The sequence below is a fragment of the Ciconia boyciana genome, chromosome 6 (genome assembly GCF_034638445.1).
Source record: "Ciconia boyciana chromosome 6, ASM3463844v1, whole genome shotgun sequence".
Classification (NCBI taxonomy): Eukaryota; Metazoa; Chordata; class Aves; order Ciconiiformes; family Ciconiidae; genus Ciconia; species Ciconia boyciana.
Window position 1 is genome coordinate 28,112,330 of NC_132939.1, and position 17,334 is coordinate 28,129,663.

The 17,334-nt window shown below is 61.3% G+C and overlaps 2 protein-coding genes across 6 annotated transcripts in view; both read right to left on the reverse strand.

Annotated features, from left to right (window-relative positions):
* Positions 1-205: 205 nt before the first annotated feature.
* MDK (midkine) lies at positions 206-6,272 on the reverse strand. 3 transcript variants are annotated; one of them, XM_072865120.1, is made up of 5 exons: positions 6,131-6,272; positions 1,897-1,983; positions 1,644-1,805; positions 1,376-1,537; positions 206-929 (listed from the first exon to the last, which is right to left on the reverse strand). In XM_072865120.1, the coding sequence occupies exons 1-5, from the start codon at positions 6,153-6,155 to the stop codon at positions 904-906; spliced, it is 462 nt and encodes a 153-aa protein (XP_072721221.1). In that variant the 5' UTR covers positions 6,156-6,272; the 3' UTR covers positions 206-903. The 3 variants fall into 3 exon arrangements, with proteins under 3 accessions (XP_072721221.1, XP_072721223.1, XP_072721222.1); XM_072865122.1 differs by lacking the exon at positions 6,131-6,272 and adding an exon at positions 5,470-5,603 and having other exon boundaries at positions 1,897-1,979; XM_072865121.1 differs by lacking the exon at positions 6,131-6,272 and adding an exon at positions 5,470-5,603.
* Positions 6,273-9,147: 2,875 nt separating this feature from the next.
* The window catches only part of DGKZ (diacylglycerol kinase zeta), a 45,603-nt gene continuing 37,416 nt past the window's right edge, over positions 9,148-17,334 (reverse strand). For all 3 annotated transcript variants that reach the window (XM_072864844.1, XM_072864843.1, XM_072864842.1), the window contains 7 exons: positions 16,862-17,052; positions 16,265-16,296; positions 15,452-15,495; positions 14,961-15,081; positions 14,388-14,424; positions 13,996-14,095; positions 9,148-11,593 (listed from right to left, as the gene is read on the reverse strand). In XM_072864844.1, the coding sequence (XP_072720945.1) occupies positions 11,477-11,593; positions 13,996-14,095; positions 14,388-14,424; positions 14,961-15,081; positions 15,452-15,495; positions 16,265-16,296; positions 16,862-17,052 (642 nt within the window). In that variant the 3' untranslated portion in view covers positions 9,148-11,476. The remainder of the gene's footprint in view (positions 11,594-13,995; positions 14,096-14,387; positions 14,425-14,960; positions 15,082-15,451; positions 15,496-16,264; positions 16,297-16,861; positions 17,053-17,334) is intronic.

Consider the following 17,334-nt stretch of genomic DNA (forward strand, 5'->3'; position numbering starts at 1 on the left):
GAGCGAGGGGGCAGCCCAAAGCGTTGCCAAGAAGAGGCCGTGAGGTCTGACCCACGCGCCTTCTCCAGGACCGTGTGTGCGGTGGCACCCAGGCCACTGCCGCCAGCCACACGGTGACTTCACTGCTGGTCCCGGTGGGGTCGGCAAAGCTGGGGTGTTCAGCAGCACATCCTAGGGACAACAGCTGGGTTCCAATATTTTTTTTTAAAAGATTTTTATTGGAAAAGAAAACAAACCCCATTTTCCAAAAGAAGTGAGAGCTCCCACCCAGCACCGGTGTTGGCGTGTCGAAGGCAGAGGGGCTGCAGCCCCGGCATGGACATGCAGTTAGAAGTGATGGAGGAGAGGGGACGCGGTGGTTCCTGGGGGCGGTGTCTTTGTTTTCCCTGGCTGCTGCAGGGAAGTTGTGCCCTGGCCGAAGGGATGCTGGAAGGAGCCCCTCGAGCCGAGAGCAGGCCTCACGTGAGTGAGGGGCATGAGTGATGGGGTTACTCGGGCATTCAACACCCAGCCCTTCCCTCCGGCACTGGTACCCAGCGGTGGAGCGAGGAGGCTCCCGGGCTTGCCAAAGGATGCACTAAAGGCAACTCATTTGTGCCGGAGGATGGAAAAATGTGTGTTCCCATCCCAGCTCTCCAGGCGCATCCCAGTGAACCCTGACACCAGCTGAGAGGAGGCAAGAGGGACACACCGGCAGCGGTGGCGGGGCAGCCCCTCCTGCGGGGCAGGTGGGTTTGCTCTCTACAACACTAGCAATTAAAACAAGGCATCTCAGTGAAAGAGGAGGTCATGGAAAGGAGGAAGGAGAGGAGGAGGAAGACTGGAGTGTGGGCCGGCTGCAGCTGGGCGTCCAGCCCCGTGGGCACCGTGTCGAGGGGCCAAGGAGGATGCTGGTTTCCCGCTCTAGTCCTTCCCCTTGCCCTTCTTTCCTGCATCCAAGAAGCGCACGAGACAAGAGTTAGTGCATCTGCTGGCAGCTCACCGATCCCCCAGGTGCTGCTGTGGCAGACAGGCAGCCAGCACGGCCGGCTCAGCACAGCACAGGGGCCGCATCCCTGCAGGCAGCCACCCCCCACCATGCAAAGCCATGTTTTGCACCAGCCTCACTGAGGAGAGGGGAGAATCCCCATCCCACTGAAGTTGGCAGTGACTTGGCGGGGGGAACCAGGGTTTTTCCTAGCAGTACCTGCATCCCACCCAGCCAGCAGCTGGACTTTGGGGCTGTCACATGTGCTGACACAGAGGGAAGAGCATCCTATGTGATCCCCCACACTACCAGCAAAGCCCAACCCCAACGGGCCCAAGCTACCCTTGGAGAGCCCCTGCCCAGGGTCCCCGCAGGACCCTTCAAGGGACAGGAGTGGTGGGGACTGACCTTTGGACTTTGACTTGATCTTGGAAGAGCAGGGCTTGGTCACATAGACGATGTCCTCGCACTGGGCATTGTACAGGGCTTTCTTCAGGATGCCAGAGCGAGTCTTCACGCCCGTCTGAGCGCTACACCCCCCCCAGCTCTCAAATTTGTACTTGCAGTCGGCTGGAAGAGGGGAGAGGTGTCAGAGCCAGCCAGGACCTGGTGTGGGCACCAGCCCTGGCCACCCAGCCCATGGTGGTCCCCAGCCACCCCGCCACCATGCACCCACCTCCAAACTTCTTCTTCCAGTTGCAGGGGATCTTGCACTTGAGCTTCTTACTCTCGTCTTTGCAAGTCCCCTCACGGTAGCCCAGGCCACAGTCCTTGCTGTTGGGGACACAGGGTCCCCAGCGCCAGTCCTCACACTCGGAGCCGTCCTTCTTTGCCTTCTCTGCAAGGGAAGGGGGAGCAGGTGCTCACTGTAGGGGCACAGGAGCACACCCCGGGCTGCCACTGGCCCCCTGCCCCAGGCTGCCCCTCACCTTTCTTGTTCTTGCCAGCCTCGGCGGTGGCAGCCAGCAGGATCAGTGCCAGGAGGAGGAGGAGGAGGCCCCGGACCTGCATCCTGCCTGGGGAGGAGGGAGAGGGTGAGGCAGGCGAGGGGTCACAGGGCATAATGCAGCAGCAAGGAGGGGGCACGGTGGGCTGTGGGCAGCCTGCCTGGGACTGAGACAGCAGCTGCCTCCATTGCACACGTGCACCTCTGTGTGTGCATGTGTGGTGTACACCCCCATACCCTGCTCATTGCCACCCATTAGACTGTGTGTATTAATTGCAACAGGAGGGCTAACTGTGCGTCTCAGCAACCGCCTCCGACCAGGGAGCTGTTGGGCTGGGGTCTTGTTCCCATGCCTGCAGCCCCCGCATTGCCCTGTGTGTGGCTGAAATGTTCTCTTCGGGGACCACCGCACCCTACACAGCAGTCCGCGCCTGTGTGCTGGCAGGGGGGGTCCTGCTCTCCAGTGCCAGTCCCCAGCCCCTACCCCCTGTATTTCTCCATGGCTCCTTTATCCATCACCCAGCAGGCTGCTGCCCCATGCCGAAGGGCCCCGGGGCCGGGGGAGTGCAGCTGCCATGGTACCTTTCTCCGGCTCCAGAGGAATCCGGGGGGAAAGAAAAAAGCCCAGCAAAAACAAACCTGCTGCCATGAGGGGTCTGAGAGCTAAACCAGTGGATTAAACAGCAAAATAAAAAAAATAAAAGTCCCCACAGCATGGGAGCTCATTGGAGAGATGGAGCGGGAGAGCTGCGCCCACTGCTGGCACTGCGGCCACCAGCACAGCACCCGTGCATGCGTGTGCGTGCACCTGGGAGCAGGTCAGGGACGAGGGTGCATGCACACAAGGGTGCAGCTCCTGGGGTGGCCTTGGGCCAGGCAACAGCTCCCCTCCGGCTGCCACCATGAGCCTCCGTGGGACACTGCTGCCAACACTGGGGTCCCAGCTCCCACTCCCAGCAGGAGTGCAGCCGTGCAGAGCTAGCGTCTCAAGTCTGGTGGCCCCTTCCCCGCTCTCCCAATGCCCTGCTCTTTAGGATGACACCCATATCTGCATGGCAGCAGCCAGCCAGCAAATACATTGCGCCTGCCCTGGCTCCATGATGGGCTTGGCAGGACGGGGATGGAGAGGTCAGGACGCACCACGTGCCCCAGGGGAACGCAGTGCAAGGAAGAGCCCGGGGTCAGCGTTTGCTCCCTGCCCCCAGGCTCCCCGGGCAGTGTGCCAGAGAGAGCAGCTCCCCGCATTATGCAGGCTCCAGCAAACTCACCTTTCATGCGTCCGCCACTACGAAGCTGCTGGCTTCACTCTGCATTGAACTGTCACAGGGAATTACACAGCCTGGCTGGCTGAAGCCACAGCCGAGGGGGTGAGAGCTGCCTGCCCCCTCGCCCAGCCCGGCTGGGAGCCATCCTGCCGAGTACGGCATGGCTCAGTCCCATTCCCACCCAGCTGCCTTCAAAGGAGCAAGAGCTCAGCCCGGAGGGCCCAGTTACAGAGAACAAGGCTGGGGCTAAGCTGAGTTCCTGGCACCCCTGCACCACTTTCTGTCAGGGGAACACCTCCGACAACTGCACTATTCACAGCATCCCCCTGATTTCAGGTGCTCTGTAAACTTCTTCCATCCTTTGCCATGGGGCATTTCCCTCTGCTCCTGAACCACCTCCCAGCCTGGCACCTTTCAGCTCAGGTCCTGAGGATGTGGCCTTTGAGCGCCCAGGAGCGACAGCCCTGGCTGCTGTGCTCACCCCTGCGCTTGGACACCCTCCACTCCCCACGGCATGGGTACCATGGGGTCCTGCCCATGTGTACATAGGGATGGGGAAGGGGAGGGGGGGCTCCGAGGGGCAGCCCAGCTACAGCCCCAGGGACTCCTTGATCTGCTCCCAGGCTCTGCCCGGCACCTCTCGCTCCCCCCAGGCAAAGTTCTGCAGGGACCCTCGGCCATGGCTCATCCTAGAGCCATTCATAAGGGAAAGGGAGTGCAGTTTTTCCAACTGGTTTTCCAAACAGTCTGATCCCTTCTTTGCCAGTCAAACAAGAGCTGTTCCCGCTCAGGCTGCCAGCGCCTTCAGGCATGTTCACACAGCCCAGCTCCTCCCGCATCCCTGCAGGGCCCTGGCTCCTCTCCTGCTCAGATCCCGGCTGGCTCTCACACTGCCTTGGTCTCTCCCAGGAACGGGCTGCACGAGCGGAGCAGCCTGGAGCCTGGCCACACCATGGCAGTCCCCGTTTCCCCTTCCCCTCCCTGCTCTAGCTGCCCTGGGTTTGAATAATCTAGGATCAGTGCTATAAAAAAAAATTGCCAGATGATGCTGAAGCAGAGCCCAAATACCCACCACGGCAACGGAAGAGCGCCTGAACCCCTCTCTGGACACGGCTCAGGGCCAGGCAGTGCCATCAGCAAGTACTTCTCCTAGCATGGGCCACGCCATCCTCCCCAGCTCCTGTCCCCTCACTGCCACCCCGACGCTCTCCTGGGAGCAGGGCAGCTGCCGGGCTGTCAGCCCCTTGCAGCCCCTCTTTCAGCAGCGGGACCTCTCGGCTCGGCTCAAATTGCAGCTGGCTCTGGTAGAGGTGGGCACAGGACTGCTGCCCTCCCTCTGCGGGCTGAGCTGCTCCCCAGTCTCCGGGCAGGGAGCCCAGCGCTTGGGGAACCCATGGCTTGGGCTACCTGGCACCCCACCAGCAGGAATTTCCCTCTGCCAGGAGAGGGGAGACTGAGCTTTTCCCTGTGAGCCAAGGTGTTAGCATGACCAGGAGGCTCTGCTGGAGATACTGGAGGGGAGCAGAGCTGCGGGGGCTGTGGGGCTTTCCAGCAGATGGCCTCACCTTCCCCTCGAAGCGAGGAAAAGCGGCTACAGGGGGAAGGGGGTTGCTCTGCGTTCTGCCTATGCACTGTGGAGCAGAGAGGGGAGCGGGCAGCGCCCTTCCACGCTTCTACCCTCTGCTCCTCCCCGGGGCAGATGCTCTGCCGTGACTCCAGCACAGCCCCTTCCCCTCCGGCCGGTCTCCTCCCTCGACCCCCGGAGAGGCTGGCGGTGGCCGAGCCCCGCTCCGGGGCAGCTCCCCGGGCTCCGGCCGGAGCATCTCCCGCCACCTGAGCGCGCCTCCCCGACCCGGTCTGGGGTGCCCCCAAGGGGGGAGGGGGGGGCTAAGATCCCGGGCCCCTGCCTCCACCCCTGCCTGCTGCCTGCTCTCCAGGAGCCCTGCCGCCCTCCAAAACCCCTTCCTTCTGCACCTCCAGCCCACCAGGCACTTTGGCTCCTCGCAGGCGAGCCCGCAGCCGGGGGGCTGCCGCCCCCGGGACCCCTGCCCCAGTCGCCCTTCCTGCAGCTCCTCCCCAGCCCGGGCCATGTCCCCCACCCCGGCAAAGCCCCCTCCCCCGCCGGGGAGCCCTCAGCCTGGATTACTGCCGCCTCCCCGGGGAGGCGAGGAGGAGGAGGTCGCCGCTCGCCGTGCCGGAGGCGCCCATCCCCGTGGCGTCGGGCGGGCAGCGTCGCCGTCTGCGGGGGCTTGGGGGGGGTCCGACCCCGAGTACTGGGGGGCCCCACTCACCTGCGGAGCGGTGCGCGGAGCGGTGCGCGGAGCGGTGCGGAGCTGCTGCCTTTGTGTGGCGGCCGCGTGCGGAGCCCCCGCGCAGCGCACAGCGGCCCCTGACGTCGGGCTCGGCTGGCAGCAAAAAGGTGGTTTTTTAGCCCAAAACTTTTCGCAAGCTCCTCCTCTGCCCCCCCGGGCAGGCACAAAGGCAGGCCGGCCGGCCGGCGGAGGGACGGCCCCGGGGGCAGGCTGGCCCCCCCGGGCGGCGGGGAGGGGGGAGCGCCGGGCCGGCGGCGGGCCCTGCTCAGCCGGTGAGTTCGCTGGGCTCCCCGGCACGGGGAGCGGGGCCGAGGGGTCAGGCCCCAGCGGGGCACGTCCCCGTGCGTCCCCTGCCCTGGGCAGCGTGTGTCACCTTCCTCCGGGCTCTGCAGCGTGGTACCGACGAAGCCGTGAGGGTTCAGCTGACCGCACGCCCCAGCATCGCAGAGTGGCTGCAGGGGTGCAAGCTGAACGGCCGGGCAGGGGCAGGGCTCCCCTGGGGCCCGCTGCTCTGAGACCCACTGGAAGATGGCCTCTGGGGCACCCTGGGGCTAGATGGAGTGAAGGGAACCACCCCGTGCTCCACCAGCTCCATGGATGCCTCCTTCCCCATCAAGGCCACTGGCATTGATGGACTGACCTTTCATGGTCTCTGCCCTTCTCATCCTTCTCTGCTAGCTCTGCGCCTCGTGGGAGGGTATGGGGAGGGGGTACCTGAAGCAGCACGTCACTTTCGTGCTGACCCAGGCCTCTCCCCAGCCCCGTCCCTCGAGACCTGCCTGTCCCCGGCTCAGACAGGCTGCAGCCCTTCTTCTTCGACCAAGCAGCGATATGAGATCAAACTGCTGGTTGGGGATGAAAGGACCTAGCAGATGTGACTGCTCCCTTCCCCCCCATCCACCCCCTCTTCTCAGGAGGTGAGGAGAGGCAGGAACCAAACCAACTCTCTTCTGGAGTTACCAGCCAGAAAGGCGAGTGTCATGCCAAAAGAATGGGGCTGTGGTGGGGAACAGAGCCATTTTTCCACCCCTTACCCTGGAAGAAGGCTGCTGAGAGCAGGGCCGCCACAGGTAGGGCTGGGACGGGGGGGGGGTGGGGGGGGGGCTGGTTTTTATGAGCTGCTTCACAACCAGGAATGCTTTCCAAGAGATTCACACATTTAACTCACACTCTGCCAGCAGTTTCCTGAACATCTGCAGAGGTTTTGAGGAGGGCTGGCAATTGTGGGAACGTGTCATCTCCCCTGCCCACTGCACACAGCAACAGGCACTGCTCTGGGTGGTGAGGGGTCTGGACATGCCGGGCTGTACCTTTGAGCACAGGGTGCAGAAATGGGTCCTGACAGCTGGACAGGTAGCAAAGCCAATAGTCCCCCCCAGCCCCCCATCGCTGGGCCTTTAAACCAAAGCTGAAGAAAACTGCGGAGAGAAACTTCACAGTCAAAAAGAAGGGGAAGGGCCTAGGTGTGCTGCTTTTGGCTGGGGTTCAGCGGCATCAGGTTTGCAAGTCTGAGTTATGGGTCTGTGATGAGCAAACCAGGGCCTGGTACAGCTGTGAAAGAGCTGGGTATGGGGCAAGGGCTGCTGCTTTTCTTCAGCCATCTCTAGCCAGGAGCCAGAGACCCTACTGGGGTCCCCAGGGCAGAGCAGGCCAAGGTATGGTGAAGCCCTGCGCAAATTTTCACTCCTTCCTCTGTTTCCAGCCGTTCCCGTTCCCCTCCTTTTGCTTCCTCGGACTGGGGACCAGGAGACAGGTGCTGGCTGCATGGGAGAGCAGAGATACCTTGGTGCACATCACTCTCAGCAGTGGTTGTGCTTGGTCCCTTCGGGCCCCCTCTGAGGGATGCAGGGCGGGGAACAGCTCCTGCCCCAGCTCAAACAAGCAGCAGAAGGCTGTGTTTGCAGAAAGGGGCCTCATACCGAGGGAAGGAGAGAAAAGAGGGAGCGTGACCAACCCAGGTGCATTTCCCTGCGATTGCTTAATGAGCTTTTTACCTCTAAAAATGTCACAAGATAATTCATGGCATGTCAACTCTGCCTTTTCCATCTCCAGTTGAAGCCTGGTCCTTGGAGCACTGTTACTGCACGGTGTGGCAGTGCCAGTGCGGGGACACAGCTGTGCACGGGGGGGGGACACACATTGTCCTTGTTTAGACTTGCAGAGGCGGGTGTGTGGCAGGTAATCATTAACACGGCCAACTGCTGTCACCCCAGCTCTGCTTAGCTGGGGCTGGGTTTGTACGGCCTTCCCCAGCCAGCATTTGTGCCCCCCGTGCATACACCCCCAGGTGTGTTTCCATCCCATGAGAGGCCAGAGAGACCTCTGGACTTCCAACATCCGGCTGCAAGGGAGAAATGGGGGATGCTGAGGTCCTTTGGAGAGAAGGGCAGGGCTCTCCCCCAAAGGAGAGCTGCTTTCCTAACACCCCTCATCACAGCGATTGCATTTGGGAACGCTTCTCTCCCCCACCATAAATTTGACACCAGGGCGGCTGGAAAACTCTCATTGCCATGGTTACTGATGGTCCTCGCAGCCAAGACATGGGCCAAGCGCCAACGCACCGGGGTCTGGGCACTGAAGCGGAGCGGGCCCCCTCCTCCCGGTCACACGTCTGCCTGGTCCCTGGGCAGCAGCCCAGGGAGGCCAGGACAATTTGGTGTGCCTTGCACCCGCTACAGACGCCCCCTGTTAGCAATGGGCAGGAGCTGAAAGGCTGAAGGCGATGAAAGGGAGGCGCGGGGGGTGGAAGGGACGACGCAGCCAGGGAAGGAGGCTGCTTCTCTGGGTGGAGAGGGGGCGGCAGGAGCGACAGGCAGGCTGCCAAGCTGCCCTCAGGAATCCGAGTTTAAGGTATGAGTCTAGCTCCCCATCACCCACCAGCACGGCCTCGGCCAGAGCAATTACCTCCCTTTTGCAGAGGAAATTCTGCAGGAGAGATGGCCGTGGCTACAGTCATCCTTACGAGCCCGTGGCTGGAAGCAGAAGCATCGCTAATCCCCCGCTTTTGTAATCAGAGAGCAGTCCTCCCACCGGAGATAATCCCAGCCCTTGATGCTGGCAGCCCCAGCCCTCAGCACTGCAGGCAGAACCCCAACGCTCCCCTCTGGAGCGGGGAATGAACGGGAAGAGCCCTCGAGCAGGCTCATCCCCCCGCAGAGCAGTGACTGGGGACAGCTCACCACAAAGAAAGGCTGACAGAAACGTTTTGAAATCTGGAGGCTGGATGTCGCTGTAGTACCCACCGATAGCTGCGGGGCTGCAAAGGGCAGGGCAGGCCTGCTGCCAGGGCTGCTGCCTCCTGCCCCAGGGAGGAACTGGAGCAGGGCAGGAACAGCAGGCTGCCAGCTCCTGACTCACACTTCCAAGCCCTTCTGGATCACTTGGGATGGCGGTGCGCTTTCTCCCTGTTCCACATTACACTGAACATTGACGTATGCCACAGAGTGGAGGAGAAGGTCCCTCAGGACAAAGTCACTGTATCCAGCAACTGTCCCAGAGGGATGCTGTGCAGGGAAGTGGGCAAAGACCTGGCCCAGCAGGGAACTCCCCAGAGTACCCCCAGTTAGGATGGGGGCAGAAGCCTCAGGGTACAACCTCGAGGGGTGTCACTTGTGCAGCACCGGCCACATTCTCATGGATGCAGCTGGAGACAGGAACTAAAACATCCATCTCTTTATTTCAATGGCAAGAAATAACAACATCCAAATGGTCCAAGTTGAAAAGCGATGGGAACGCAGGCTCACGCCAGGCCCTTGGCCTGCTGGAGCTGCCACCCTCACAGAGTTACAAAAATACAGTCCTACAACAGCATCTAGGAAACACAGACCCAGGTATTGCACAGAATCCCTGCCCTCCACGGGCAGGGTGACCAACACCCCCTCCGCCTTCGCCAAAATACAAGCCAGGCTTGGAATTGCACAGCAACTCAGCTCACGCGTGCACGGAGGGGCCAGGCAGGGAGGGGGACAGTGTGTCTCTCAACTACCTGTACAAAAACTATAAGGAAAGATACAAAACTGGGGAGAAAGGGGGAAGCTGGGGCTGTAAACACCTGCGGGCCAGGCTGGGGGGCAGCAGTTTGCACCTTTGAGAAGATGACAGGGCCTTGTCTGTCGGTGGCCAGTGAGCAGTGCTGATGGGAACTCCGGGCACTGCTGGAGCATCCATCCTGAATGTTATTAAATGCCAATACTACCGCTGGCCCCTGGCACTCTGCACTTCCCTGGGCCTCTGCTCCCCATCACGGCATCCCCCATCCTCCAAGGGAACTCTGCCCCCTGGCCAAAAAGCCTGAAGGGTATTCTGGTTCTCTGCGGTATCCTCATATCCTTTTCTTGGTATTGGTATTAGGAGAGATTCGAACGGTGCCACCCAGCACTACAGCACCCAGCAGGCGCAGCTGGGTGTGAGTGCAGGTGAGACCACACAGACCCCACGCAGCAGCAGCATCCTCTCCTGGGACCCAAGCTGCGAGCAGCAACCCGCTTCGCAATCACTGCCCACCCAAAGGTGCCAAGCAGGTCTGCAAGGCCCAGAGCCATCAGCTCTCCTCCGCTGCTGGCACCTCCTGGTCCCAGAGACTGTCAAAGCTGCAAAAGCCTTGCTGAAGGGCTGGCTTGATGCCTCTGCGGATGCTCAGCACCCAGAGCATCGGGCAGGGGAGATGGGTCGTGGTGCCTCGTGCCCCATGGCAGGTGGTAGGTGAAATGCCATCCCATTGCAGGCGTGAGTCTGGGCTGAGAGCTCTGATGCTTCCTATGCATCCCAATCCCTCTTTCTGCTAAAACTGGAGAGGGTGAGCTGGTGGCCTGCCCAGGGAGCTTGTGTCTGGGCTGGGCAAGCTCCCACGTTTTCCCTGCAAAGCCCTGCGCCAGTTTGGGGGATGGCAGGAGTCAGACTCAGAGGATGCATGTTGACAGGTTGAGGGGCATGGGGGTAATCCCTGAGAGCAGCACTGACCCCAGCACTGCCCCTCCAGCCCAGTGCAATGTCTAGCATCCGGGGGGGGGGAGCTGAAGCAGGGAGGGCAGCCGGATCCAAATCAGCATTTGGGAAATACAACGGGCTCCGCTGCAGCCACTGCCCAGGCCAAGTGCAGCTCTCCACCATGGCTACGTGCTGCAGCAGGCTCACGAAGAGATGCCCAGCAGACACTGGGTGTGCAGGCTGCTCCACCCAGCCCTGCAGAGGGAAGGACAGTGGGAAGGCTTGGTAGCCTTCCTCCATGCCATTCCTGCCCTGGGCCAGACTGCCGACTGGCTGAGCACTAAAGGCAACCCAGAGGGCAGCGGCTGCCTTGCTTCTGGCTGTGCCAGCCCCAGATGCTCTGAGGAAAGGCTGGGTGTACCAGAGACTTCCCTCCTGCTGCAGAAGGCCCCGGTAGGGCAATGCAGAGACCCAGGGCAGCCCCAAGCCTACAGGAGGGAGGAGGAGGCAGGGGTAGCAAGTCATGGTGCTTCCCTTGGGGCAAAGTCTGAGGCTCACAGCCTCTGCTGTCTGCCCACACAGCTTGTGCCTCCTGCAGCTGTGCCAGACAGGAAAGGAGGAACAGGACACGAACCTAGCCAAGCATCTAAAGGAAGAGCACTGCCGGCAGGCAGACGGGGCGAGCAACGACATCCCACAAGGATCATAGGTAGGAGCCTGCGGAGGAGGCACTGGCATCACTCCCATGCACAAGGGTGACCCAGGGCTTCAGCCTGGCCTGCCCCAACAGGGCTGCAGGATGGAGCCCATCCAGGGCAGGGAACGTGGTGGATGAGGAGCGAAGGGGGGACACACAAAGAGCCAGGCTTCAAGTCCCAAATACCCACTGTCCTCATAAACAGAGTCCCAGCCCAGCCTGGGGCAGAGCTCTGCTGGCTTCATCTCCTCTGGGGACCAGGTTGACATCTAGGGAGGGCTGGGCCAGACTCACAGCTCTGCCAGTTGCCATCGTCCTCTTCTCGTCCTGCCCGAGCTGGCTTGGGCTAAGGCACACCGAGCACTACACAGCTGTCTCCTGGTCCTCCCGCTGGATCATCTGGTAGTGCTGTCGGTTCTCGAGGTAGGCAGCTAAGTCGGGGTCGTTGGCTTTCTCAGCCCGGTGCTTGGGGGTGTCTCCCTGCACAGGGGAGGCAAAAGACGTCAGAGCCCTGAGCACTGCCTAAATGCTGCCTCGGCACCCAAAGGTGCCCCTGTTCCCCCACTGAAAAGGTGGCTGCAGCTGGGTCCAGCAGAGCCTGCAGCCAAGCCCCAAGGCGGACAGCCAAATGCCCAGGTGCTCGCCACGGAGCAAAAGCATGCTCCTGAGGAGCCCAACTTTGCTGCGGGGCTGGAAGCCGTCCCCTGAAGGGCCATTGGCCCCAGGTGCGGACCAGGACAGAGACCATCCCTGACTGTCACCAGCCCCCCCGAAAGGAGACAAAGGTTGGTCCCCATGACCTGCTCTTCCCTGGCGCTGGGGAGGCAGGCGGGAGAGGGTGAGGAATGAGGGGTATGTCTGGGGAATGCCCAGGAATACCAACCCCCCTTCCCTCTCGCAGCCTGGCTAGCGCTCCCGGAGGAGGATCACATTTCACCAGCTTATTGCAGCCATCTGGACTGTGTCCACTAATGAACTCCCGCACTCCATAAAAAGCAAATCTGTTAACAGCTCCCAGCTCCGTGTCCTCTCCCCCTTCCCTCCCCCTGCTCCTCGCTCCTCCTTGCCAAGCACCCGGGCTCTGCCATGCTGCTGAGAAAGGCCACGGAAACCTGGCGCTCTGCCGCTGCCATTGAAAACCAGCCCCGGAAGGGATGCCCGGCCTGTCCCCTGGTGCGCAGTGGGGCACAGGCGGCTGCAGCGGGGTCTGGGGCCTCCAGGGCGACCCACAGCCGTATTTCTCCAGCAGGAACAATGGTCAGACATGCAGAGCCTCCGCCGGGCCTGGATGCGGCTGTGGACAAAAGCCCACCTGTGTATGGCTGCGGAGAGATGCACCGAGAAACCCCCTATTTTGCATATGCACCCCAAGACCCAGGCACACCCCAGGGTCCTGCACACATCCCCCCTGCAAACACACAAGCAGCGGTAAGGAGACCACTCCATGCTTCAGGGCCAGCTCTCCTCGGGGGCCTCCTCTCCGCAGCCCCTGAACGCAAGCGCTCATTTAACAAAGCGGGGGAAAGACCAGAGGAGGAATTGAGTTTCTTTCCCGTCCCCCTGCAGAAGCCCCACTGCAACGCTGCCTGCCCGCAGCCTGAAACCGGAGCTGCCAGGGCCCCTCTGCCCAGCTGGGCTGAGGCACACCAACCGATAAGGCTCGGCCTCCCTCACCGCTGCAGGGTGCAGGATCAGCCCGCTCTGAACCCGTGCCACAGGTCTGACGCTGGGGCTTCTAACAAGGTGGGTTCATGCCTGTGCAGGCAGGCTGTGACCCGGGGCCCACGCGAGGTCAGCGCAGCAGCGCAGAGGGGTCCCCAGACAGCTACAAACCCAGACACGTGTTTGCACAGGCATGTGCAAGCCCCGTTCCCCAGGGCAGCAGTCATGCCTGAGCGGGGCTCCCTTTTGTGCTGGCAGGTTGGGGGCTGCTCCCCTCCTTCAGGCAGATAAGGGGGCTGGGGGCAGAGAGGGGCTGTGCCCCCAGAGCTGCTCTCTCCCCTTGCCTCTGCCAGCTGAGTCTCCAGCCAGGCCAGCCCTGCCCTGGGCGCTGTGCAAGGCCCAAGCCTTGGCCAGGACCACGGAGGAGCGATGGGGAGCCAGAGCTTGTCTGTACAGCATCTCCCTGGCAGCTGGCAATGGGGCTGCGCATTGTCTGAGGTGGCCCCCGAGCTCCACCGGCCCCAGCAAGTTTGCACCCCCTGGCTGGGCTCCTACCCTGTGTCCCAGACCCACAGATTGCACCTTCTCGCCTTGTTACTACATCTCCTCTGCTACAGCCCATCACTACAAGCCTCCACCAGACAGATGTGACCATGTCCCCTCTGCCACCTGCCAGCCCCGGGAACCTCCTGTACCAAAACACAGCCTCAAGCCCCCTTCCTGTGACTCCTCTGTTGGGGCTGGCACAACTCCCCAGCACCAAGGCACGTCTCAATTAACTTGGCATGTGAGGGAAAGGGCCGCCACTGCCTGCTCCCGCTCCCCACGGGCCGGCTTCACCCGCCAAGAGGAGCTCCCAGTGCCCCCATCATGGCTGTCTGTGGGGGAGAGCGGGGGGAGCCCTGCAGCTGGGAGGGAGCTCGCAGGGAGAATGTCCTTGCTCTGACCCCAGACGGTGGGAAGGGGGAGACAGGGATGAGACATTCCAGCCCCTCGCTTCTAATTTAATAAAACAACAGGGAGAGAAGTGTGGGGAGGAGAGGGATTTAACCCCTCTGCAGCTGGGCTCCGCTGGGCAAGCACGGGTGCTTCATGTCAGCTCCTCTCTGGCTGGCAAAGACCCCAGCCAAAGCACCCTTGCTCTGCTCTCCTGCTGGCCCTGCTCCTGCTGGCCCCCTGGTCCCCCCAGAAAGCCCCACTGCCAGCCCTCCTGCCATCACCTGCAGGTCCGTCTTCATGAGCGAAGCCCCGGCCTCCACAATGTAGTGGCAGATAGTGCGCTGGCGTAAGGCTGCAGCCTGGTGCAAGCTGGTTTCGCCGCTGGGGAGGAGAAAGCGGGAAATGTGAGATGTCCCCCCCAAACGGGGACAAGCAGCACGTGCGGGTGGCAGCGAGGGACAGCAATTTGACTGCAGCAGGAGCTCGTGGTGGGTTGCGTGCTTGTCCAGGCAGCCCTGGCAGAGGAGGGGGTGCTGCTTGGGGACGGTTGGTCCAGAGTGGACTGGGAACCATGGCTGGTAATTAGAGTGAGGGCAGCTGATAAGTGCCCAGACAACCGGTCACCTCGCAGAGGGTCTGGCCAATAGGTAATGCAAGTCAGTCAGCAACTTACTTCTCCTCCTCCGTGGCATCGAGGATTTCTGAAGGGGCTGTGGAGAGAAAGACAGTGCAGGGCGAGTGAGACCCGGCTGCGGGGCAGAGACGGACCCACCTACTCCCCAGTCGCACTCTGCATCTTTCCATAGGGGCTGCTATTTCTTTCCACACTGCCTGCAAAGGTCCTGGCTCCAAAGCACTCAGGCCAGCAACGGCATCTGAGCCCAGCTGAGATCAGGGAAGAAGAGTTGTGGTGGACTCATTACAGCGAAATATCTAAATAAAAATAAAGCAGCCTCTATTTCAGTGGGCGCTGCCAAAAACAACAGGTCAGCTGCCCTGAAGGCAGAAGCAGGACACTGAGAATTGTTTCCCAGAGACATGCTGGTCCCTGCCAGGATGCGGCAATGGCCGTGAGGGCACTCCAGTACTGGCAGACGTGCCAGGGAAAGCCCATACGCCAGAAGGAGGATGTAGCAAAACCAGAGGGAAGGGATGTAAGCCCAGGAGCGCACCCTCCAAGCAGAGGGTCGGGCTTTTTCAGCTGCCAGGCTCCGTTGCTAAGGGTGGCACTCTGGCCGCAGCTCACCGTTCTCGATGATGTATTTGACGATGTCCTTGCTCCCTGATTTGACAGCATGGTGGAGGACGGTCTGGCCCGAGGAGTCTCGCACCATCAGGTCTCTTCCAGCCTGGTGCAGCTCTTGGAACTACAAGATTGCCAGATTGCTTGGGATGAGTTGCCTTTTCCAGCTCCAAGCCCCAAGCCCCGGCATCATGTCCCCGGGGTGCTCGGCAGGTTGTATGGATATTTGGAACCTGGTGGGGAGCTTTGGCCAGCTCAGCCACCTCCCTCCATGTCCCCCAGATGAGGAACAGGGCTTCTTGCCAGGAGTCTGCCTGGTTTCCAACCACCACTCCTGGAGGAAGGCCCTCGACAGGAGCTGCTCCAGGGCAACCGAGCAGTGTGGCTGGCAGGGCTTCCCACAGCCCGAGGGGGACACCAGCCGAGCAGGCTGCAGGGCAAGCACCCAGAGCCAGCTCTGGCTGCACATCGCAGCAGGCAGCAGGAACACCTACCTTGCTGAAGTTGCCGCTCTTGGCAGCTTCTATCAGAAGGTCGTCTGCAAAGAAGAGAGATGGGTCGGGGTCAGAAAAGCCAAGCTGTAATGCCGTATATCTAACCAGGGAGACAAGGGTTGGGCACCGGAGGCTCAGCAGTCAGCTGGAGCTCCTCCAGATGCTAACCCCTAGGTCAGACTGGTTTTACACGGCTCTCCCACCTTCAGGCATGTAAGGGACAAGCCAGGGGAAGGAGGAAGACCCCACGTAGCTGGGGCGCAGCCAGACCTCAGGCCCAGGGAGGTGCACATGCAGGGGGAGCAGTCTCTGCGCATGGGCAGGATGACTTGTGATGGAAGCGGGGACCAGAACTCCTGGGCGTCAGCCAGCAGTCAAGATGCTTCTCACTCATGACTCACTCACACTTCCAGGCACTGGGCTCCGCTCAAGCTCCAGGAACCTCTTTCCATTTGCTCAGCTTGGCGAGGCCCCTGACCTTGTGCTCCCACCTCCGCCTGGCAGGGACAGTCCCCCAACCCAGCCCACAGCACTTGGCTCCGCAGGTGGGGGATTAACCCCTCCGCCATGCCATTTCCCGCATGGCGGAATCTGGAAGGCACACCTGGCCAGGCCACTCCACAAATCACTGTCAGGTCTCTCCTGCCCACCTCTGAGGTCACCTGCCTGCAGGGCTCTGCACTCCCACCTAGCACACAGACAGCAGGGTTCCTGCCTGCACGCCAGGGAAAGGATAGGCCAAAAAAAATTTGGTGGGGACCCAAAACAGCACAACCTGAGAGAGGGTGCGACAGGGGGTGGGACAGGACTCACCTTTGTGCGGGAGGCAGCGCTCAGGCTCAGCGCTGGAAGGGAAGAAGAAAAGGCGTAACTAACCCTGCCAGTCCCGGCAGCAGATTGCCCAAAAGAGCACACGGCGGGTGGAGGGATAGCTGTGGAGAAGCCTGCCCGTGGCACTCCTCCAGCAGGCAGGAGCAGAGGCAGGCCAAGGGACTTTGCTGCTCTTTAGTCATGCTATCTGCTTCTTCCCCAGTCTGGGTTCTTCACCATCCCCACTCCCATTTCTACTGCTGCTCTCAGCTCTGTCGCTCACCTGTACCCAAGGCCAGCTTGACTTGGGCCAATAGACACCCATGCCTTTTGCCCCATGGGCCAGGCGCTGGAGCTTGACCTCACGGCTGAGCCACCTGGTGATGCCCCACCACCTCCAGCAGCACTGTCTGGGGAGCAGGGAGGATGGGACAGCATGTCATCACTTGGTCTAACTCAGCACCAAATTCCTGCTTGCTTTCTGGGAGCCCCCCTGTAATCTGGCCCAGGGATCAATGCAGTGAAGCCAACCCTGGCTCTCCCATTGCTGCCCATCCTTCCTGAGGTCCAGCACCCCATTCTCTCCCACCCCAGACTCACCTGGGGGCAGGAGAGGAGGGTGGAGAGGAGGAAGAGGAGGGGAATGCAAAATGGTGCCCAGTGGGTGCGGCAGACGAGTCGACAAGGTCAGGCATGGCAGGAGAGGTGCCCACGGTCTGGGTGATCACCAGCTCTGGGTCCAGCACATAGAGCTCGTCCTGAGATATCTCTGTCACATAATTGAGGTGCTCCTGAAAGACACAAATCATCCTCCTCATAAGCAAGACCTATACATCTCCCATCCCCTCACATGCCAATGCCTTGTAGCCTGCCCACTTGCTCAGCAGAGTGATGGTGGCTCAATGAGTCCTGGGACCTGTGCCTGGGAAGCCTCCACATCTCCTTGTCCTTTTCAGGCTTCCCATCTCCTCCCAACCTAGCAGCTGACCCGTACACCTCAACTCCATGTCCCCCTCTCCAGATCATTAGGGAAAGTATTTAATGCTGGGTAAGACGACCCCAACTGGTGGGTG

Excerpts from the sequence above, each read along its gene's own strand:
- MDK (XM_072865120.1), bottom strand. The coding sequence starts at position 6,155 with ATGAGAAGGGCAGAGACCATGAAAG. Across the intron at positions 1,538-1,643 it reads CTGGAAGAAGAAGTTTGGAG|CCGACTGCAAGTACAAATTT; the intron begins GTGGGTGCATGG and ends CCCCTCTTCCAG. Across the intron at positions 930-1,375 it reads GATCAAGTCAAAGTCCAAAG|GAAAGAAGGGCAAGGGGAAG; the intron begins GTCAGTCCCCAC and ends TCTTGGATGCAG.